Source organism: Chanos chanos, chromosome 16 (assembly GCF_902362185.1).
Source record: "Chanos chanos chromosome 16, fChaCha1.1, whole genome shotgun sequence".
Lineage (NCBI taxonomy): Eukaryota > Metazoa > Chordata > Actinopteri > Gonorynchiformes > Chanidae > Chanos > Chanos chanos.
Genome location: NC_044510.1, coordinates 356,085 through 375,000, shown reverse-complemented (window position 1 = coordinate 375,000; position 18,916 = coordinate 356,085). Strand labels below are relative to the sequence as shown.

The window sequence follows — 18,916 nt, the reverse complement described above, 5'->3', positions numbered from 1 at the left end:
CATACATTTACTTGTTCTTATACAGCTTTACCTTTCTTGGACACTTTTTTTTCTGTCCTTTGGGGATCAATTCATGCTCTATTTGATCACTGGTTTTCTCATACTGATTCTCTCTGTTCAGAAACTGTACAGAGAGTAATTTAGTTGACTTTTGTAAGCTTCGCACCACATACATAATACACCTTGTCTAATGGACTCTAACTTTTGAACAACTCTTAGGTTGGAGATTTTTCAGATGCGAACAACTGGCCAACACCTGGAGAGATCGCCACTAAAGAAGTTCAGGTAAGTTTTGATCAAAACAAATTCACTCTAGACAAACCAACAAGACGCGCTCTCAACCCACTTCTCAAATGACAGTTTTGTCTTGTTTTTTTAGAAAGTTGCTTTGGTGAAATACCTATTGTGTTTAAACCACTAAATTGACGCGTGTAGATTTAGTAAGTGCAGGGTGTGTTAGCTCTAAGACAGAAACTCAACGTTACAGACACTGAATGTCTGGCAGTCGTTTTGGTCACATGGGCATATGAGTGTTTCGGACCTGCGTAGGACTCCCTCCTCTCAGCTTGGCTTACTTTTTTATAGTTCCTACAATGGCACATGCCTCTCATTTTGATCATGTGCAGTTGTGTAAGTTGCATATCTATTTTGGTGCAGATGTAGGTGAGTGTCTGTCGCTGCTCCAGTGACATGAGCAAACCCCTTTTTTAGACAGGAGCCGAGAGCTCACTTTCATCTGATCAGATGTAGGTCAGAGAACGACCAAGAATAACCAGCAGGAGCTCTCTATTGGAACTCCATGGCCTTTTATGGATCTCCACAATACCTGCTTCTGAATATCCAGGGCTATTTTAGGCTTCACTCCAATGGAAAATGGTGTGAAAGTTGTGCTCACTATTATCTAAGTGTCACACAGCCAAACATGAAGTGACATGTTGTTTTAACAGGCACTGAAATTGACTGCTCTATATGAAGCTCACAGCGCTGACTGCTCTGTATGAAGCTCACAGCGCTGACTGCTCTGTGTGAAGCTCACAGCGCTGACTGCTCTGTGTGAAGCTCACAGCGCTGACTGCTCTGTGTGAAGCTCACAGCGCTGACTGCTCTGTGTGAAGCTCACAGCGCTGACTGCTCTGTGTGAAGCTCACAGCGCTGACTGCTCTGTGTGAAGCTCACAGCGCTGACTGCTCTGTGTGAGTGATTACGCTGTAACTGGATTATCTCTTGGGGTGATCGGTACGATAGCTACAGATGTGAGAGACTTCTTAATCTTTAGGAATTACCTGCATTTATGAATAGCTCCTAAAATGTAATCTTATTTAGTCGTAATAATAAACAGTCTTTTTTAACAAACAACTCATTTCCATAGCTTTATTTAACAGATGGTTTAAACAAACAAAAGTTGTTGATGGAAAGAGCGTGTGACCCTTTGGTATAATGACCCTTTGATTAGAGGCTAATTGGAATCAGGTGTTCCAGTCAGTGAGTCAGGGGTTTCCGTTCAATCCAGGTATTAGTTTGACCTGCCCTGCCTTTTACATGCGTAAAGCATAACGACATAAACATTTTGGTTGGCTTGGCTGAACATCAGTCAGGGACCAGTGAAGCTAGATTTGTATCAGGAAGGTCTACAGCAGAATGTCAGGGTGTCTGTCTGTGATCTAAAACTCAAAAGAAGTTGGGTCTTGCAACATGTCAGATGAGTAAATCAGCAGTGGAGTGGCTTAAACAGAAGAAGTTCTGTATTTTAGAATGGCCAAGCCGGAGTCCTGGCTGTATCCCATTGAGATGCTGTTGGCATGATCTCTAGCAGGTTGTTGGTGGAAGACCTCCCAAAACCATACCAGAACTGTTAGAGTGTTGTATAGTGGAATTGGACAGAATTCCTCCTAACTGCTGCGTAGGTCTGATCAGCAGCTACAAAATGTGTTTGGTTGAGGTTATTGCCAGTAAAGGAGGCTCCAGATGTAAGGGCTCACAGACTTTTTCCATCTATGACCTTAACTGTTAAAACCATTCATCAGCACAGTTATGGCTGCGTAATACAGCGTGTGTATCGTTAAATTCGACTGTCCTCATTCATTTGATGACTTTCATGAAGATCAGATCGGATAAATCCCGATCATCCTTTATGAACGTTTTCTCTCAGCTGTATTGTGGAGTTCCTGAACGCGTGTTCACTGGGGCTGGTCAGATATGCTCACAGGGGGCGCTAAAGAGGTCTCTCAGACATTTCACTCAGCTCAGCTATTACATTACAATCCTCTGTCTGTTTTTCTCTTTTCTTTTCTTGTTTCTTTTTCTCAAACTGTGTTTTGTGAACTTTCAGTTTATAACAGTTGATGCTTACTTACTGTGTCTGTAAGGAGGGACATGGCTTCAGAGTACCTAAAGACAGACAGTGAATTTCCCAGGCCATGTAGAAACTCAGGTTAAAGTTTGATTAATTCTAATGAGTTGGGATCTGCTGTACTTTCTCCTTAAATTGTGAGTGTTTGACCTGTGGAGCTCCTCAGATACTTCAGTGAACAGCACATAGACAGAAAACGGACAGCAGGGTTATTGGTGAACAGAAAACGGACAGCAGGGTTATTGGTGAACAGAAAACGGACAGCAGGGTTATTGGTGAACAGAAAACAGACAGCAGGGTTATTGGTGAACAGAAAACGGACAGCAGGGTTATTGGTGAACAGAAAACGGACAGCAGGGTTATTGGTGAACAGAAAACAGACAGCAGGGTTATTAGTGAACAGAAAACGGACAGCAGGGTTATTAGCAGAGTTACAGCACCGTATGGCCATGGACAGATGAGGGTGTTGTGAATCTTCAGATTTTGGTACGTATTTTCTATTGAAGATGGCCTGCTTTCTGCTAGCCTGTCTGATGCTTGATGTATTTACAGTAGGCAGCCAGTGAAGCAACTTGTGAACAAATATTTGCACTTAAATACACAATGTACACCAAATAGCAGGTCTACTATGCATAGTAAATAGATTGACTAAAAATGCTCCCCTGACATTAGATCACTCATTGCTGATTAGCTTATGCTGTGTATGTCTTACCTAAAACCTAAATGTATTCCCCTGCTTAAACCAAATGCCCAAATAAGCATGAACGCAGTCTCATGTATATATTTGTGTGTGTGTGTTGTAGAGCACTTGTGTGTTTTTGCTGACAGTCTTCAGACAGTGCTCTGTGCACTGTTTCAGAGAGACCCCATTCTTTCCCCTTCTCCGTAGATTCAGGGTGTGACTGGGACCAGCGGCATGCCGGTCAGGCAGGACAGAGAGGCGGGCGTTTCTGGGAGATCCCCTGTAAGTTGATTGGCCCTTAGTGGCGTCAGTAAAGGCCCTGTTCCTGCCTTGATCTTAACACGGGTGTGTCTGAGACTCACAGGGATAGTGACACTGTTGCGTTTGCCTGCTGTTATGAACTCCTAGAGTTTTTTTGATTAATCAGCTAAATAATCAAAGTGATGTCTGTTACGATTGTTTTTCACACTGCAGCATGTGGACAGGTTTTGTTTGCTTTGTGAATGTGGTAATTGTATGTAAATGGACTTTTTTGGATATCTTAAAATAGTTAATATATTTGAATATATCTAATATATGTAATAGAATTTTAGGGAGAAAAGGTTCCAGGCACTGTCTTAAGGTCAGCCGTAGTGTGTTGTAGGATACAGGCCTCGGTTCAAACTGAGAGCCCACACTCCTTTGTCTCACTGCAGGAACACCCAACACCAGGAACAAAAGCTACTTCCAAACTATTTCCAAAATCACGCAGGTGCTCATCACAGAGAGGGATGCTAAAGCAAGACAAGTGCATTGCCAATACGAAGAACAGGGTGAACTCTAACTCAGTGAATCCCTGAACACACAGTGCGTTATGAGGACCACTTACAGAACCCCCTGCAACACCAACCTCTGACACAAACAGCAAGTCCGGGTCTCTGTGGCCCTCGTCTTTATAACACGTGGCCTCCTGTAGTTTTGGAGTTTGGTTTTAGTAGCATGTCTGCACTCTGGTAGTCACACAAAAATCTGTAACATCTCGACTTCAGTTTATATGCAGATTTGGGCGGTTCATGTGGGAGTGTTGTTTGTTGTAGGTGGGAACTGCTAAAAATGGGTAGCTGTCATGCACACAGATGGATTTGCATAATAATATGATTTCCAAAGCTTGGCTGTCATTATTAGAGGAGAAATTCCTTGGACTTTTTTTGTCTTGGAAGGACAGGTGCCAACTTTCACATACCAAGTAAGACCACCAGCACTGCAGTGAGGAGATGTAATGACCAGAGCAGAACACCAGGCTGAAAGAACACTGCTCCTCACGGCTTTTGGAAAGGCTGTTATCTAGTGCTCCGTCATCTTAAGTCAATCAGCCACTAATAGGAAACTGTTTGCTTGTGTATTTTATCTGTCTGCACAAGCAAATGATGTGCTCTTACTGGCATTCTCACTAATTCGGCCGGTTGGGTGGGGTTCCTCAGTAATTTTATTTATGAACAGTTTTTCCACTGATATTATTGGTACTTGTCTGTTACTCTGAACAATTTAGGCTGCATTCACACTGTCACAGATTTCTGTAACACCTAAGAGAATTTATCACTAGTCTCCCTGCAGCTGGTTTACCTGTTTAGGAGAGACTGCTGAAAAGCACTAGTAGCTTGGGAGAATCCTGAAGCCGTGAGCGGTTTTCCAGTTCTCAGCCTTCTCATAGAGTCTGATGCTGGTCTCCAGTGTGAATGTGATGAAAGCAGGAACTGAACTGGGGTATCAGGGGCTTCTGTGAGGGGAGCAGGTCACTTGTTTAGTGAAACTGGTCTTTCTGTCTCTGCTGGATCAGATTCCTGAGCCTCAGCATTACCTCTCTGTGTTACCGAGTCTCCGGCAGTGACAAGTCAAAATGCACGCGTGGTTTGCTACGAACTGACTTATGAGGCAGAGTAGGTTTTAATACATCAGAATATCAGAATTTGGTTGAACCTTGCTTGATGTTGCCTGATGCCTGATTGGCATTTTTGGTTTAGCTTAGGTTAGTGGTCATATTTTGCTGCCAGTGGATTTGGTCGGATAAACACAGCTGAAAAAATGAAACCTTTTTAAAATGTTTGGTATAGAGTGTACGTGTGCCGGGCAGGAGGGAGATGTTGTCTGTGTGACGTCAGACAGTTAGAACATGTCATTCTTTGGCAGTTCTCAGACAGATTCAGTGTGCTAAGGTTTTAACAACTCAAAATAAGAAACAAAAGAAGTCGCAGAAGAGTGTCATTTAATACGAATCTTGTTTTCCTCCCCCCCGTAGGCCCAGAAGAAATCCACGATCAAGAGGGAATCGAAGGAGAAACGGGAGAACGAGGAGACCAAGGAGAACCAGAAGACCAAGTCTGACGAGTCTGGCGAGGAGAAGAATGGAGAGGAGAAATATGGGCAGAGAAAGAAAGGTGCCCCTTTTCTCCGCGTCCCCGCACCACCGGCAGACTTTAGCATCACTCAGAGTTAATGCTGTGAAATGTTTTAATGAAGTCGATAGGTATGAGGTATGACAGTGTGTGTTAAATGATAGGTATGGAGTATGACAGTGTGTGTTAAATGATAGGTATGGAGTATGACAGTCAGTGTATGTTAAATGATAGGTATGGAGTATGACAGTCAGTGTGTGTTAAATGATAGGTATGGAGTATGACAGTCAGTGTGTGTTAAATGATAGGTATGGAGTATGACAGTCAGTGTGTGTTAAATGATAGGTATGGAGTATGACAGTCAGTGTGTGTTAAATGATAGGTATGGAGTATGACAGTCAGTGTGTGTTAAATGATAGGTATGGAGTATGACAGTCAGTGTGTGTTAAATGATAGGTATGGAGTATGACAGTCAGTGTATGTTAAATGATAGGTATGGAGTATGACAGTCAGTGTGTGTTAAATGATAGGTATGGAGTATGACAGTCAGTGTGTGTTAAATGATAGGTATGGAGTATGACAGTCAGTGTGTGTTAAATGATAGGTATGGAGTATGACAGTCAGTGTGTGTTAAATGATAGGTATGGAGTATGACAGTCAGTGTGTGTTAAATGATAGGTATGGAGTATGACAGTCAGTGTGTGTTAAATGATAGGTATGGAGTATGACAGTCAGTGTGTGTTAAATGATAGGTATGGAGTATGACAGTCAGTGTGTGTTAAATGATAGGTATGGAGTATGACAGTCAGTGTGTGTTAAATGATAGGTATGGAGTATGACAGTCAGTGTGTGTTAAATGATAGGTATGGAGTATGACAGTCAGTGTATGTTAAATGATAGGTATGGAGTATGACAGTCAGTGTATGTTAAATGATCTAATATAGGAGGGAATTAAAGTGGACTATCGTGGTTTCTATAGGCAATGGTAGATTTCTCTAGGCTGATAATGAATTCCTCTGACATTGTTGCAGGCCTTCTTAGCTGTTTGACAGGTTCACCATGGTGTGGTAGCTTTCCATACATGATTAGACACAAATGTACAGAGTTCAGTCAGTCTCTTCCCAGTGAGTCAAGTCTGTGTGTTACACTCTGTGTACACGATTCCCCTTAATGCACAGACACCTCTACCCTCAAAACCTACAGGGACAGGGAGTCCCACATTACTCTTACTACCAGTGACTTCTGTAGAACATGTTGTGGTCAGACTGTGGTCTGAATGGAAAAATCCTCAGAAAGCCTGCAGTTGTGTGAATGCATCAGATCTAAAAATGAGAAACCATGCTACAGGTGAAAAAACCCTCGAAAGTGATGGATGTCAAATGACCGTTTGTATGAAGATTTGTCTCTGAGTTTTGGGCAGATCACTGAGAAAATAAAGAAGCTCTCCTTTGAGTAACTGAAGCCGGTTTACCAAATGCTGCTCCAATGCAAGATGTTTGTATGCTGCTAATTTTAGGAAACAAGCATCAGTGCTAAATGCATGTATGTGTTTTTTTTGTTTTAGGAAACAAGCATCCGTGCTAAATGCATGTATGTGTTTTTTTTGTTTTAGGAAACAAGCATCAGTGCTAAATGCATGTATGTGTTGTTTTGGTTTAGGAAACAAGCATCAGTGCTAAATGCATGTATGTGTTTTTTTTGTTTTAGGAAACAAGCATCAGTGCTAAATGCATGTATGTGTTTTTTTTGTTTTAGGAAACAAGCATCCGTGCTAAATGCATGTATGTGTTGTTTTGGTTTAGGAAACAAGCATCAGTGCTAAATGCATGTATGTGTTTTTTTTGGTTTAGGAAACAAGCATAAGTGGGTGCCCCTTGTTATTGAGGTGAAATCTGAGGGTCCAAGAGAACGCTCTGCCTCGAGGAACAACGCACGGCAAAACGAGGCCCCTAGAATCCCCCCCAACAGCCGAAATGACCTGAGGGGTAAGAATCCCCAGTGACCCCTCACCTGTCTCATCACTGTCCCAACATTTCCCAGTCTGTCTCATCACTGTCCCAACATTTCCCAGTCTGTCAGAAAGAGAGAAATGAATGGTCTAGTTCAGATTTTTGAAGAGGCCAGTGAATAATTACCACCTCAGTTCAGTGTGTTTAGTAGCCAATCACATGCATTGCTCACATTATGAATGGGTGGGGTGCAGTTGGAGTTTAGAGATAAGAGTTAATGTCTTTATTGGTTTTCATTGACCGCTGGGCCACTGTGTCAGAACTGCATCTGTGTGTGTGTGTATGGACTCCTCACTGCTGGCTGGTTTATCCCATGTGTCTGGCTTCAGACTGGCACAGTGGGAAGTATGATGCGGAATCCCAGGATGACCATGATGAGGTGTCCAGTGTGAAGAGTGAGGGCGCTCCCTTCAGGGCAGGGTTCAGAGGTCGAGGTCGCGGCAGAGGACGAGGAAGAGGAAGAGGCCGGGGTGGGAACAGAGGTGTGTGACTCATCTGTACATCGCTCTATTTGTGAGGCCCTTCCTGTCACACTTTGGGTGCTCGTCGGGTGTTTTTGTCGAGCCGTAAATACCCAAAGGAAGGCGTTGGCATATGACTCTTCATTTTAAACTTTGTACCCAAATTCCTCCTCTCCTAATGCCGTCCAGGAGAGAGCTGCCACCACCAGTCTTTCCTACATTGGCTAAGACTCCAGTCCAGGGAAATTCTGCCTGTGATGGGGTGTCTGTGTGTGTTTAATGAAAATGTTGATGTAATGTTTTGGTGATGCAGGCCACTTCGACTACCACTATGGATATAAGGCATATGATGGAAAGGATGGTGCCTACGGCCAGAAGTTCAACAGTGCTGTCACATATTACTACGACAACATGAGCAGTGCTGACCTGTACTCCGTGGACCAGGATCTCCTCAAGGACTACATCAAACGGCAGATGTGAGTACAGACTTCACCTGACAGACAGTTTTCAGGTCCAGAGTGAGACAGTCTTATGACCTGGGTAATAGACAGACTGTCACAGGTCCAGAACGAGACAGTCTTATGACCTGGGTAATAGACAGACTGTTACAGGTCCAGAGTGAGACAGTCTTATGACCTGGGTAATACCAACCACACAGTGAAGTACTTTCTTGGAGTTTGCCCGTTGTGGTTTTTGTCAGATTAAAGTGCTCCAGGTTGTCACTTCCAGAGCAGTGGCTGGAATTTTAAGCTCACACAGTGCTCCATGGTGTCCAGTGTTGTTATTGGACCATTCTTAAACCAAATGGATTACTCTAACAAGTCTTATTTGAGGCTAAGAACAGATTAAAATGAACACAGAGGAAGCCAGGAGATTGAAACATACAGTATCACACAGTAGAGAAACGAATAGTTTTCCTGTTGATAAATATTTGCCAGCGACGTTAGGAAAATAAGAGGTGAGAGTGTTTACACCAGTAAAAAAATCATGTTAAAACAGTGACTGATTTGAGATGGTTTGAAAAACTCAGGCCACTGACGTTTGGCGAGGAGGCGCTGGCGTGAAGAATAAAACAGAGCGTCGTCAGAGTGATGGATGTTTTTCACTGGCAGATGTAGAGCTGTAACTGGTTAATTGTGCACTGTGTGGTGAGTTAGTTGACATGTATTAAGGGTTAATAGATTAGAATGTGAGCCAGTGAATTTGTCACATTTCTGAAGTGAAGTCAAAAGGGTGCTGTTGAATATGTCTAGCCTTTCACAAACACACTAACCAGTGTATATATGTGTCTTTGCCCTACTCTACACTAGGACAGCATGATGTATCCTATATATATTGTCATGGTGACATGAACCCGCACCATAAATTAGGGTTGGGTATCGTTTCAATTTGATCGATTCTGATTCCGATTCCAAAATGTTTAAAAAAAAAAAATAGGTCAAATGTTTAGATAATAAAAATATCTTTATTCTTTTAAGCGTTAACTGAACATGCACAAATTAAATAGTATTTACTATTTACTAGTAAAGATCAATATAGAGCAGTTAAACTACTAGCAGTTAGCTTAATTTGGAGATACTATTTTCTGGTGGCAAACACGTACCAAAACACATCTTTATTTGTCCTATATGTTTCTAGTCAAGGACATAACACACTATCCGCACTATCAACCAGTAAACACCTCATCCAGAGGTAATTTTAAACGTCAAGCAAATGTAAAAGAGATCATACTCCTGAATCAAGGCATTTCAAGAAGAAAATAATGCTCTAGAAAATATTAATGAAAAAAAAATGCTTGCCAAGAATCACACAATTACATTGTAATCAGAAGTAAATCCAAGAAAAACATGAGTGAATGTCAGTGATGGTGACGACACACTTCGGCTGGGAGACTGCAGTACAGTCTGTCAGATTGAACCAGTGCTGCCTGAAATGGTGGTCAGATCTGATGTACAGCCTTAACTTGCAGCTAATTAGCTTCCCGCATGCATTACACTTTGTCTTGCCATTGTTTTCGTATCTAAAGTGAAGCCACACTTTCAACCGTTTCCCGCGGTCCACATTTCACACTGTTTTGACGTTAGCCATGCATGCTAGCTCATATGTAAACATATGGACACACTGTTTTGACGTTAGCCATGCATGCTAGCTCATGTGTAAACATATGGACACACTGTTTTGACGTTAGCCATGCATGCTAGCTCATATGTAAACATATGGACACACTGTTTTGACGTTAGCCATGCATGCTAGCTCATGTGTAAACATATGGACACACTGTTTTGACGTTAGCCATGCATGCTAGCTCATGTGTAAACATATGGACACACTGTTTTGACGTTAGCCATGCATGCTAGCTCATGTGTAAACATATGGACACACTGTTTTGACGTTAGCCATGCATGCTAGCTCATGTGTAAACATATGGACACACTGTTTTGACATTAGCCATGCATGCTAGCTCATATGTAAACATATGGACACACTGTTGCGTTGATGCGTGACATAGTGATGGAGACAGGTCCTGGCAGATAGCTATGTATGTCCTTGCAGATATGTAGCCTTTGCTTTTGCAGTAATATTGCGTTTAGGAGCCCACAAGAAGAACCAAAATTAATTTTTTTTTATGGGTACCTGGTACTTGGCATTTTGGATTCGGTTCTAATTTGGAACTGACTTTTGGTTCCCAACCCTACCATAAACACACCTGAGAGGACTGGGATATCAGGAATGGCCGAGATCATAAAGTGGGAACGTTATTGGAGAGGCATAGAAGAGGGGAGTAGCATTACCAGTGCACACCTGTCTACAATGTGTTGGCTTCATCACATTGGTCAAGCAGAGAGCCGCAAAGAGAAACCCGAGTCTCACGAAACAGGTTTCTTTTGTTTTGTTTTGTTTTTTAAAATCTCTGTGATTGTGCACATACACACTGTGAACAGCGAGCAGTGAATTTGTCTTCTGCATTTAACCTATCCATACACACTAATAGTGAGCACACACATCTGTTAGGCACAGGGGCAGTGGGCAGCACACCTGCACCTGGGGGGCACCTGGGGGTTAAGTGCGTTGCCCAAGGGCCTTGGGAATCGAACCAGCGACTTTTCGGTCACAAGCCTGCTTCTCTAACCATTAGGCCACAGGCTGCCCATGAGTTGAGTAACATGCTCCTAAAATACAATAGTCCCGAAGAATTACAGTAGAAAACAAAAGTCCTAAAGGAACAACTGAGACAGAGAGTGTAAGTAGGGCACTGAAATGGGGAAGTACAATCTGCCATGTGGTAATACTTTGGTCAGAAAAGAGATGACTTTTCCACAAACATACATTTTTGTGTAAAATGTGTCATAGCGTTTTCCGGTGTTAAATAAACTTGCTAAATAGTTGGAATTTATGTATTTCCTAACACAGCATACAGCATACTCATTCTGAAGGTCTTTACTTACAGTAAGTGGAATCAGACACATGAAAATTTATTATATTGTATCTGATATGGCCAGTGGAGCATCCAACAGGTTTATTGCTCATGTTTTCTCAGTAGTGTGCAGCCGTAGTCCTACTGCAAGGTTAGTGGTTGTCTTCCAGAGGGAAAGAAAGAAATGATTTATTTTTGTAAAGAAATCCACTTTGAGATTTGATGAGAGAGAACGGAAGAGCAGAGTTGAACCCAACGTTAAAGCACTTGTTACGTGAGACTGATCTCGCTGTGAGTGAGGGATGGTTCTCTGTCGGCAGCTCATGCTTCTATTCTCTTCTCTATTCTTTTTTTTCTTTTTTTTAAACGATGGCCTAAGTGTTTGATAGATGAAGGACTGTGAAAGGCTGTTGAAGTTCAGACTCAGACATACAGAGACACCAGTGTAGATCGTCCATTACAGAACACAGGAAAGGCTCGACAGAACTGCCATTAGCGTGTGAATGGATTGAGGAGTTACCATCTGCCTGAGAGAAAAACGGTCAATGTGGCAGCTCAGGAGCGCCTACTGTGAAGGTCACCAGTGAAATCAGCCAGTAGCTTTTGTTTTTCCCCTAACTGCAGGACCAGTACCAGAATGCAAGCCTGTCTCCAAAAGGACTGACCCACAGAATTTTTCACATATTACATGTTTTTGGTGAAATAATGCTTTTCAAGAAACACACCACAGCACAACACATGAGATCCATTCTGGTATCTCAGACTTGGTGCCAGTGCACTATACATATTATAAACATGAGCCTACAGTAGCTGAGAGTGTTGAAATAATGATGGTTCAATCTTAAGGTGCTCTCTTCATACTTACAGACAGTGAATCAGTACAGACCCTGCACTGGTTTCATGTTAACATAACACACGTGTTTGGTTCATAATTTCTTTAGTGAAGAAATGTCAGCTCGGTCCAGGGGAAATCCGGATCTGAATGGGAAGTATGGAGTATGGGGTGGGTCCAAATACACGCCTAGTGGAGCTGCGGTCTTTGATAGTGTATTGGTCTCGGTTTGTGTATGCAGAGGGCAGGTTAAGCTGTTAGATGAACCACTGCGGTACGGCTACAACTTTATTTAAACTCATTCATTGATTGTTTTTGAATAAACCTGAAATTTGACCTGCAGTTTACACCTGTGTTCCACCTGGCTTTACTGGGCCGATCCATATCTCTACTCATTGATCATATTCTACCCTTTATCTCTTTACAGCGAATATTATTTCAGCGTTGACAACCTGGAGAGAGACTTCTTCCTGCGCAGGAAGATGGATCAGGAGGGGTTTCTGCCCATAGCGCTTATCGCCAGCTTCCATAGGGTCCAGGCCCTCACTGCAGACCTCAGCCTCATTCTGGAGGTGTGTTTCCTGAGAGCCAACCCTGTCCCCGTGTGTCCTCTGCCTCGTTATTATTTCATACTTTCTTACCTTTGTAACATGGTGAATTATTTCCATTCATCTTAATATCTTTATTTTGATGTCTGCTCAGGCGCTGAAGGACAGTAAAGAAGTGGAGATCATTGATATGAAAATTCGCCGTAAGGTGGACCCAGAGAAGTGGCCATTACCTGGACTAACTGTGCTGGATCATTCCCAGACTGATTTCTCCCAGCTCATCAACTGCCCTGAGTTTGTGCCCAGACAGGCTGTGGAGAAACCCTCAGGTAATCTGCCACCTTGACCTGTACCCCTACGGGAACTCTCAAACTTAGTGACTAGTTCTGTGTTTTGACGCAGTATGGTGCCTGCCCAAGGCTGTGCCAACTGGGCTTTCCAGAATAGAACCAGAGACCCTCCCTCTGAGTACAGAATCTGATTGGATCACCATGAGCACACAAACACTGATAGCCAGTCACTCTTTACCAGTCGGTTGTCACATGCTAAGCTGTGACAAGCTGCCGTGTTTAAATGCCTGCAGTCACAGTATGTTTTACAGTGTAAGGTCAGTACTGTACCACCAGCCAAGTCCAAACTCTCATTTGGAATGAAAGGGTTTTTTCTTGTTATTACTGAGAGTCTGGGGGCATCCAGTGCTCTGAGAAAGTCACGCAAGAAAAAAGCTGAAAGACCGTAATAAAACGAGGGATGTAGCCACTCTATACTGCAGTGTTCTGTCGAGAAAAACAAAAAACAAACAGAGTCACTATTGGTTCTCTGTTCCAGTAGTTTCAGACATGGCATTATGTGGTTTCTAATGGTACAGACTGTCCTGGAGGTTGGGTATGGGGTGAAGGTACCACAGCGGCCTGTTGTTCTAATGATACTTCAGCTGTTCAGCTGGTCTTTTTTATTTATTTACTTTACTGTGCTAACCACTGTAAATGTTGATGTATCGCTGATATTTGTCGAGGCAATTAGCTTGAGAGGCTTGTTAATCCATATTGATTTGGCATCTTGTTTTCTAACCATCTAATGGATGCTCTTCCCCAGAGCCTGCGAGGTCGTCCACCCCAGTGCAGACCAAGGCTGACGACCTCAGTAACTTAAAGACCATGCCCAAGGGCCTGTCAGCCAGCCTGCCTGATCTCGACTCAGAGTCCTGGATCGAGGTGAAGAAGAGATCTCGGCCATCGCCGGCGAGACCTAAGGTGAGTGAAACGTGACTCTGGAGCTGAATCTTTGTCCACTCTGTCCTTCCCCTCCCTTGCCATTCGGCCCTTTCTAAGGTGAACATATTTCATGTAAATCATTTCACTCGTTCTGATCGCACGGCAATCTTGCACCAGTTTCGTTCTACTCCACGTCTTTATCTCTGTCTAAAACCATTATGGGATGGCTCTGATGTTTCTCTTGTTGCAGAAGGCAGAGGAGGCGCGGACGCCAGCGCCGTCCGGCTCGGCCCAGACGGAGGACCAAGACGAGCCGGAGGAGCTGGACTTCATGTTCGACGAGGAGATGGAGCAGATGGACGGCCGGCGGAACACCTTCACCGACTGGTCTGACGAGGACTCCGACGGCGAGATAGACGACCGCGACGTTAACAAGATCCTCATCGTCACCCAGACGCCGCCCTACCTGCGTAAGCATCCTGGGGGAGACCGCACTGGGAACCACGTGTCTCGCTCCAAACTGACCAGTGAGCTGGCTAAAGTTATCAACGACGGACTGTACTACTACGAACAGGATCTATGGGACGACACGTACGAACCCGAATACGCCACGATTAAGGTCAGTCGCGGTGATGCTCATATGACCCCAAAAAACACAGCCCTCCCGAATGCTCAGCCCTGTGTGTGGTTAAGTATGAGTCCATAGGGAAATTCAGACAAGCAGGTTCTCAGCAGTATTTTAGAGGGGTTTTTGTTTGTTCAGTTTACACATTGAACTTGACTGATCGTTACAGTCAGTGACCTGTTAATTAGAAATCAAAGTAAATGATCATTATCACAGTTTTAGGCATCGTCAGGGTGGTCCGATTAATTAAACGTCGGCTGTGAGTGGAATTACATGATGTTTGTTTATCTTTTGTCATGTTAGTGAGAATGGCAATTGTTTTGTCATCCAGTGTCCAAGGCTTCCCTTTTTTAAATCTAATTTCATTAGCTGTAGTTGTGTTTTTAGTCCTGGTGAGCTGTAAGATGTGTAGTCTGACAGGTTGTCAAACTTGCCAGTGATTTTAATGTATATAGTGAAGTTGATGAGACCGTATGAGTTTCTAAGTGCTCTTTCACGTGACAAAAGACACGTGACGACCTCTCTGGCCAATGACGTGGCATTTTCTGGTCCAGCTTTTCTGATCCAGCCCACACGCTACTTGTGAACATTACTGATTCACATAGAGTGGAGCCCCTGCCTCCCTAGGGCCTTCAGAGCCAGACTTAGGGCTGGCAGCCGGCCCCGCGGCTGCTGACCGTGGGTAATTCTGCCCTGTGTGTAACGGGTTTATGAGTCGAGCCAAAATGTGTAGGCCTATCACAATGACAGAATGACAGGGAATGTGACTTAAGGGAGAGGTTCTGACTGATTCCAGGTGTGTACAGGTGAGCACGCTCTCTTTTCCAGCGTGAGCAGTGAAAATGGCCGTGTTGTTTCTGGATGTGGCAGGGCACAGAATGGGCCTGTGTAGAGAGGCTTGTTGTGTGTGATCTCTCTCTTTGTGGGGATTCCCTTTGTGTCTTTCACGTGCTGTGTCCAGTGAGTCCCACACTGCTAGCAGGGTTCATACATAAACGCCACCGTGCTAGGCTTGGCCTACTGGGGTTCTGGGGACATTATGGAAGAAATGGCCTTCCAAAATTCAGAGGTAAAGTTATGGCTGAAATGTCAGTTTCAGGGCTGTAGGGTCTGCCTGTGGACTTTGAATTTCTGGAATTTGGATGATCGGCTGCTGGGACACACTGATCTGAAAATGAATTTGAAAACAATGGAAAAGCTTCAGTGTAAACAAGCTTGTTTGTTTCTCCGACTAGATCTTGTTGTATACCGTTCCTTGTATGTTGTTTTTTTGTTTTGTTTTTTTATTAAATGTCTCTTTGAAACGTCATAAATAGGAATGTCAGTAACCTCTTTAGCATTAGAATTGCACTGAACTTTACCTTCCTTTTTGTGAACCTCAACTTCTAAAACTGTAAGCATAAAACATGTACTGAACTCTTGTGTATGCTTTGCCTCAACAGCAAGAGGTGGAGAACTTTAAGAAGGTCCATCTTATCAGCCGAGAACAGTTTGACTGTCTGACCCCAGAACCTCCTGTGGACCCGAATCAGGAGGTCCCCCCCGGCCCCCCGCGGCCCCAGCAGAGTAAGAATGGCCCTACTACTAAAACTACTCTTCTCTAAGACCATCTCCCCGAACAGAAACTACTGTAGTTACATAGGGTCGTCTGAGGAGATGATAATCACGGTTGATATTCTCCCTTATTGCTCCTATCATGTTTGTTGATGACCCTCTCCTCACAGTTCCAACAGATGCCTTGGCAAACAAGCTGTTTGGTGCTCCAGAGCCATCGACAATAGCCCGCTCGCTGCCGACTACCGTGCCTGACTCGCCCAACTACCGCAGTGCCCGCACCCCCCGTACGCCTCGCACCCCGCGCCTCAAGGACCCCACGCAGACGCCCCGGTTCTACCCCGTGGTTAAAGAGGGGCGGCCGGTTGACGCCAAGGTAAACGCGGTGCTGGTCTTCTTGTTTCTTTGCCGAGTTTGACCGCGAAGCTTCATGGTGACGTTTTCCCCACCCATCACTGTGTTTCTGCCCCAGACCCCGCGGAAGAGGAAGACCCGACACAGCTCCAACCCGCCCATGGAATGTCACGTGGGCTGGGTCATGGATTCCCGAGAGCACCGTTCACGCACTGCCTCAGTCAGGTACACAGACTCCCCGTGTTCGGTAGACGTGATCTTTTTCCTGAAGGTGTTTTGTTCACAGTTCCTCATGCATTAATACGGATTGGTCTTTTCTTTTAGCTCAAATGCTAGCCCGTCTGAAGGAACCCCGGCACTTGGGAACTATGGCTGCACACCTCAGTCTCTTCCCAAATTCCAGCACCCCTCTCACGAGTTACTCAAGGAGAACGGCTTCACGCAACACGTTTATCACAAGTACCGTCGACGCTGCCTTAACGGTACGCTCGAGCTCAGCACAGACTCGACTCTGCGACAGTGGTGGCACCTCTGTTGGCATTGTTAGATGGCATGGTCTTTACCACCAGCCAGACTGGGATTTGTGCCAAACCATAATCATTTATCTGAAACTTGTCTCTTTTCAGAACGCAAGCGACTGGGCATTGGCCAGTCTCAAGAGATGAACACGCTGTTTCGGTTCTGGTCATTCTTCTTACGGGATCACTTCAACAGGAAAATGTATGAGGAGTTCAGACAGCTGGTGGTGGAGGACGGGAAAGAGGGCTACAGGTGGGCGGTGTTCACTCACAACCCTCCCAGCCAATGACAGGGCTTTTCTTGGGGATAGGGCGTAAACCAAAACAAAAAGTCAGTGTGTTGACCTGCAGCGATCGTCTGTTTGTGTTTGTGTGTGATGCAGGTACGGACTAGAGTGCCTCTTCAGGTATTACAGCTACGGTTTGGAGAAGAAGTTCCGGCCGGACATCTTTAAAGACTTTCAGGAGGAGACCAGAAAAGACTATGAAGCAGGTACGGGGTTGTTTTCTGTCATTTTCAGTGGTACTATCATATAGCCTTTTCCCCCCCTCATTCGTGTCTCACGGCTGTGTGTGACAGGCCAGCTGTATGGACTGGAGAAGTTCTGGGCGTTTCTGAAGTATTCCAAAACAAAGAATTTGGAGATTGACCCCAAGCTGCAGGAGTACTTGAGCAAGTTCAAACGCTTAGAGGATTTCAGAGTGGACGTAAGTGCTTATTCTGTCTTATCTCATTGTCTCAGCTGGTGGTGTTCCACGGTAGGGACTCTAGTTATTTTTTGTAATTGGATCTACAACAGGCAACTAAAGTTTTGGACTGGATATATTGTTTAAGTTTTTATCTCTGAAAGAGATCTTTCCATTAAAAGACTGTCCAGGTATTTCAGTTTGTTTTTTGGACACTGTTTCCTGGGTGTTTCCTGGGTGTTTCCTGGGTGTTTCCTGGGTGTTTTCTGGGTGTTTCCTGGGTGTTTCTTTGTTAGTGAAGGCGCTCAGTGAATCGTCTCCATCGGGATGGTAAGATTTCTTTGTCTGTCAATTTCAGCCCCCGATAGAGGAAGGAAGCCGGAAGAGACACCCCTCCAGCAGTGACGGGCGTCGCCGTCACCCCTCCCAGACCTCCAGCCGACCCAGCAGCCAAGCGAGCATGAGCCCGGTCCAGTCCACCGAGGGCTCCGCCAAAAACGCAAGCCAGCGTTCCACCGCTGCCGCGCCGGACGCCAAGACGCCAAAGTAACCTTGGCTGCCCCGGTTGAATTTCGCCATCTTATCCTCTGTCTAAGCCAGGGGGGCTCCAGACAGCTCATGCAAGCATGACAAAGGCAACTTTACAACAAACGGCTCCCGAGAAAAAAAAATCAAGGCTCTTCCATATCCCCCCCCTTTGCTTTGAGACATCGACATTTTTACGTGTACAGATGGACTGAGAGACTGTTGAAGGGATGACAAAATGTTCCTTTCATTATTTTTTGTGAACCTTGACTTTAATTTTCCCATGGTTTCAGTTTAGGATGGATATGGTTTTTGTGAACACTTCATGCCAGCTGCATCCTCTGAGACGCTTTTATTTTTATTATTATTATTATTTTTATTTTATTTTTTTTTTTTAATTTTTTTTTTTTTTAAATCCTGACTGGACCCTCGTTCCAATTGACACCATGGCGTTGGCTGAAAGATTTGCTATTTCTTTCTGATATTGATTTTTATTTTTTGTTGAGCGATGGGTTGGAAATTGATGCTTTGTTAACCTAAATGCTGAAGACTGTGTAGAGTCTGTTGAGGAGAGGATGTAAACACACACATATAGAAACACTGGTACCAGATCCTCAGTATGTGTATTGAACGTTGCCTTACTTTATCCTTTTTTTCTGCTTGGTTTGCGCCGGACACCTTAACACACTGATTGTACAGCATGTATAGAAACTGCGAATATGCAACATGCGTTTGGTCACGACCTGGTGGCAACTCAATGACACCCCTAC

At 44.2% G+C, this 18,916-nt stretch overlaps 1 protein-coding gene across 1 annotated transcript in view; it reads left to right on the top strand.

The window, feature by feature from the left end:
* Positions 1–18,455, top strand: part of larp1 (La ribonucleoprotein 1, translational regulator) — a 34,555-nt gene extending 16,100 nt beyond the window's left edge. The window contains exons 3-20 of the mRNA XM_030793515.1: positions 220–285; positions 3,240–3,314; positions 5,308–5,446; positions 7,255–7,389; positions 7,743–7,895; positions 8,188–8,350; positions 12,549–12,693; positions 12,824–12,998; positions 13,765–13,922; positions 14,137–14,502; positions 15,951–16,074; positions 16,233–16,438; positions 16,535–16,641; positions 16,741–16,898; positions 17,043–17,187; positions 17,318–17,427; positions 17,515–17,642; positions 17,980–18,455. Coding sequence (XP_030649375.1) covers positions 220–285; positions 3,240–3,314; positions 5,308–5,446; positions 7,255–7,389; positions 7,743–7,895; positions 8,188–8,350; positions 12,549–12,693; positions 12,824–12,998; positions 13,765–13,922; positions 14,137–14,502; positions 15,951–16,074; positions 16,233–16,438; positions 16,535–16,641; positions 16,741–16,898; positions 17,043–17,187; positions 17,318–17,427; positions 17,515–17,642; positions 17,980–18,171 — 2,745 coding nt within the window. The 3' untranslated portion in view covers positions 18,172–18,455. The remainder of the gene's footprint in view (positions 1–219; positions 286–3,239; positions 3,315–5,307; positions 5,447–7,254; positions 7,390–7,742; positions 7,896–8,187; positions 8,351–12,548; positions 12,694–12,823; positions 12,999–13,764; positions 13,923–14,136; positions 14,503–15,950; positions 16,075–16,232; positions 16,439–16,534; positions 16,642–16,740; positions 16,899–17,042; positions 17,188–17,317; positions 17,428–17,514; positions 17,643–17,979) is intronic.
* Positions 18,456–18,916: the final 461 nt, after the last annotated feature.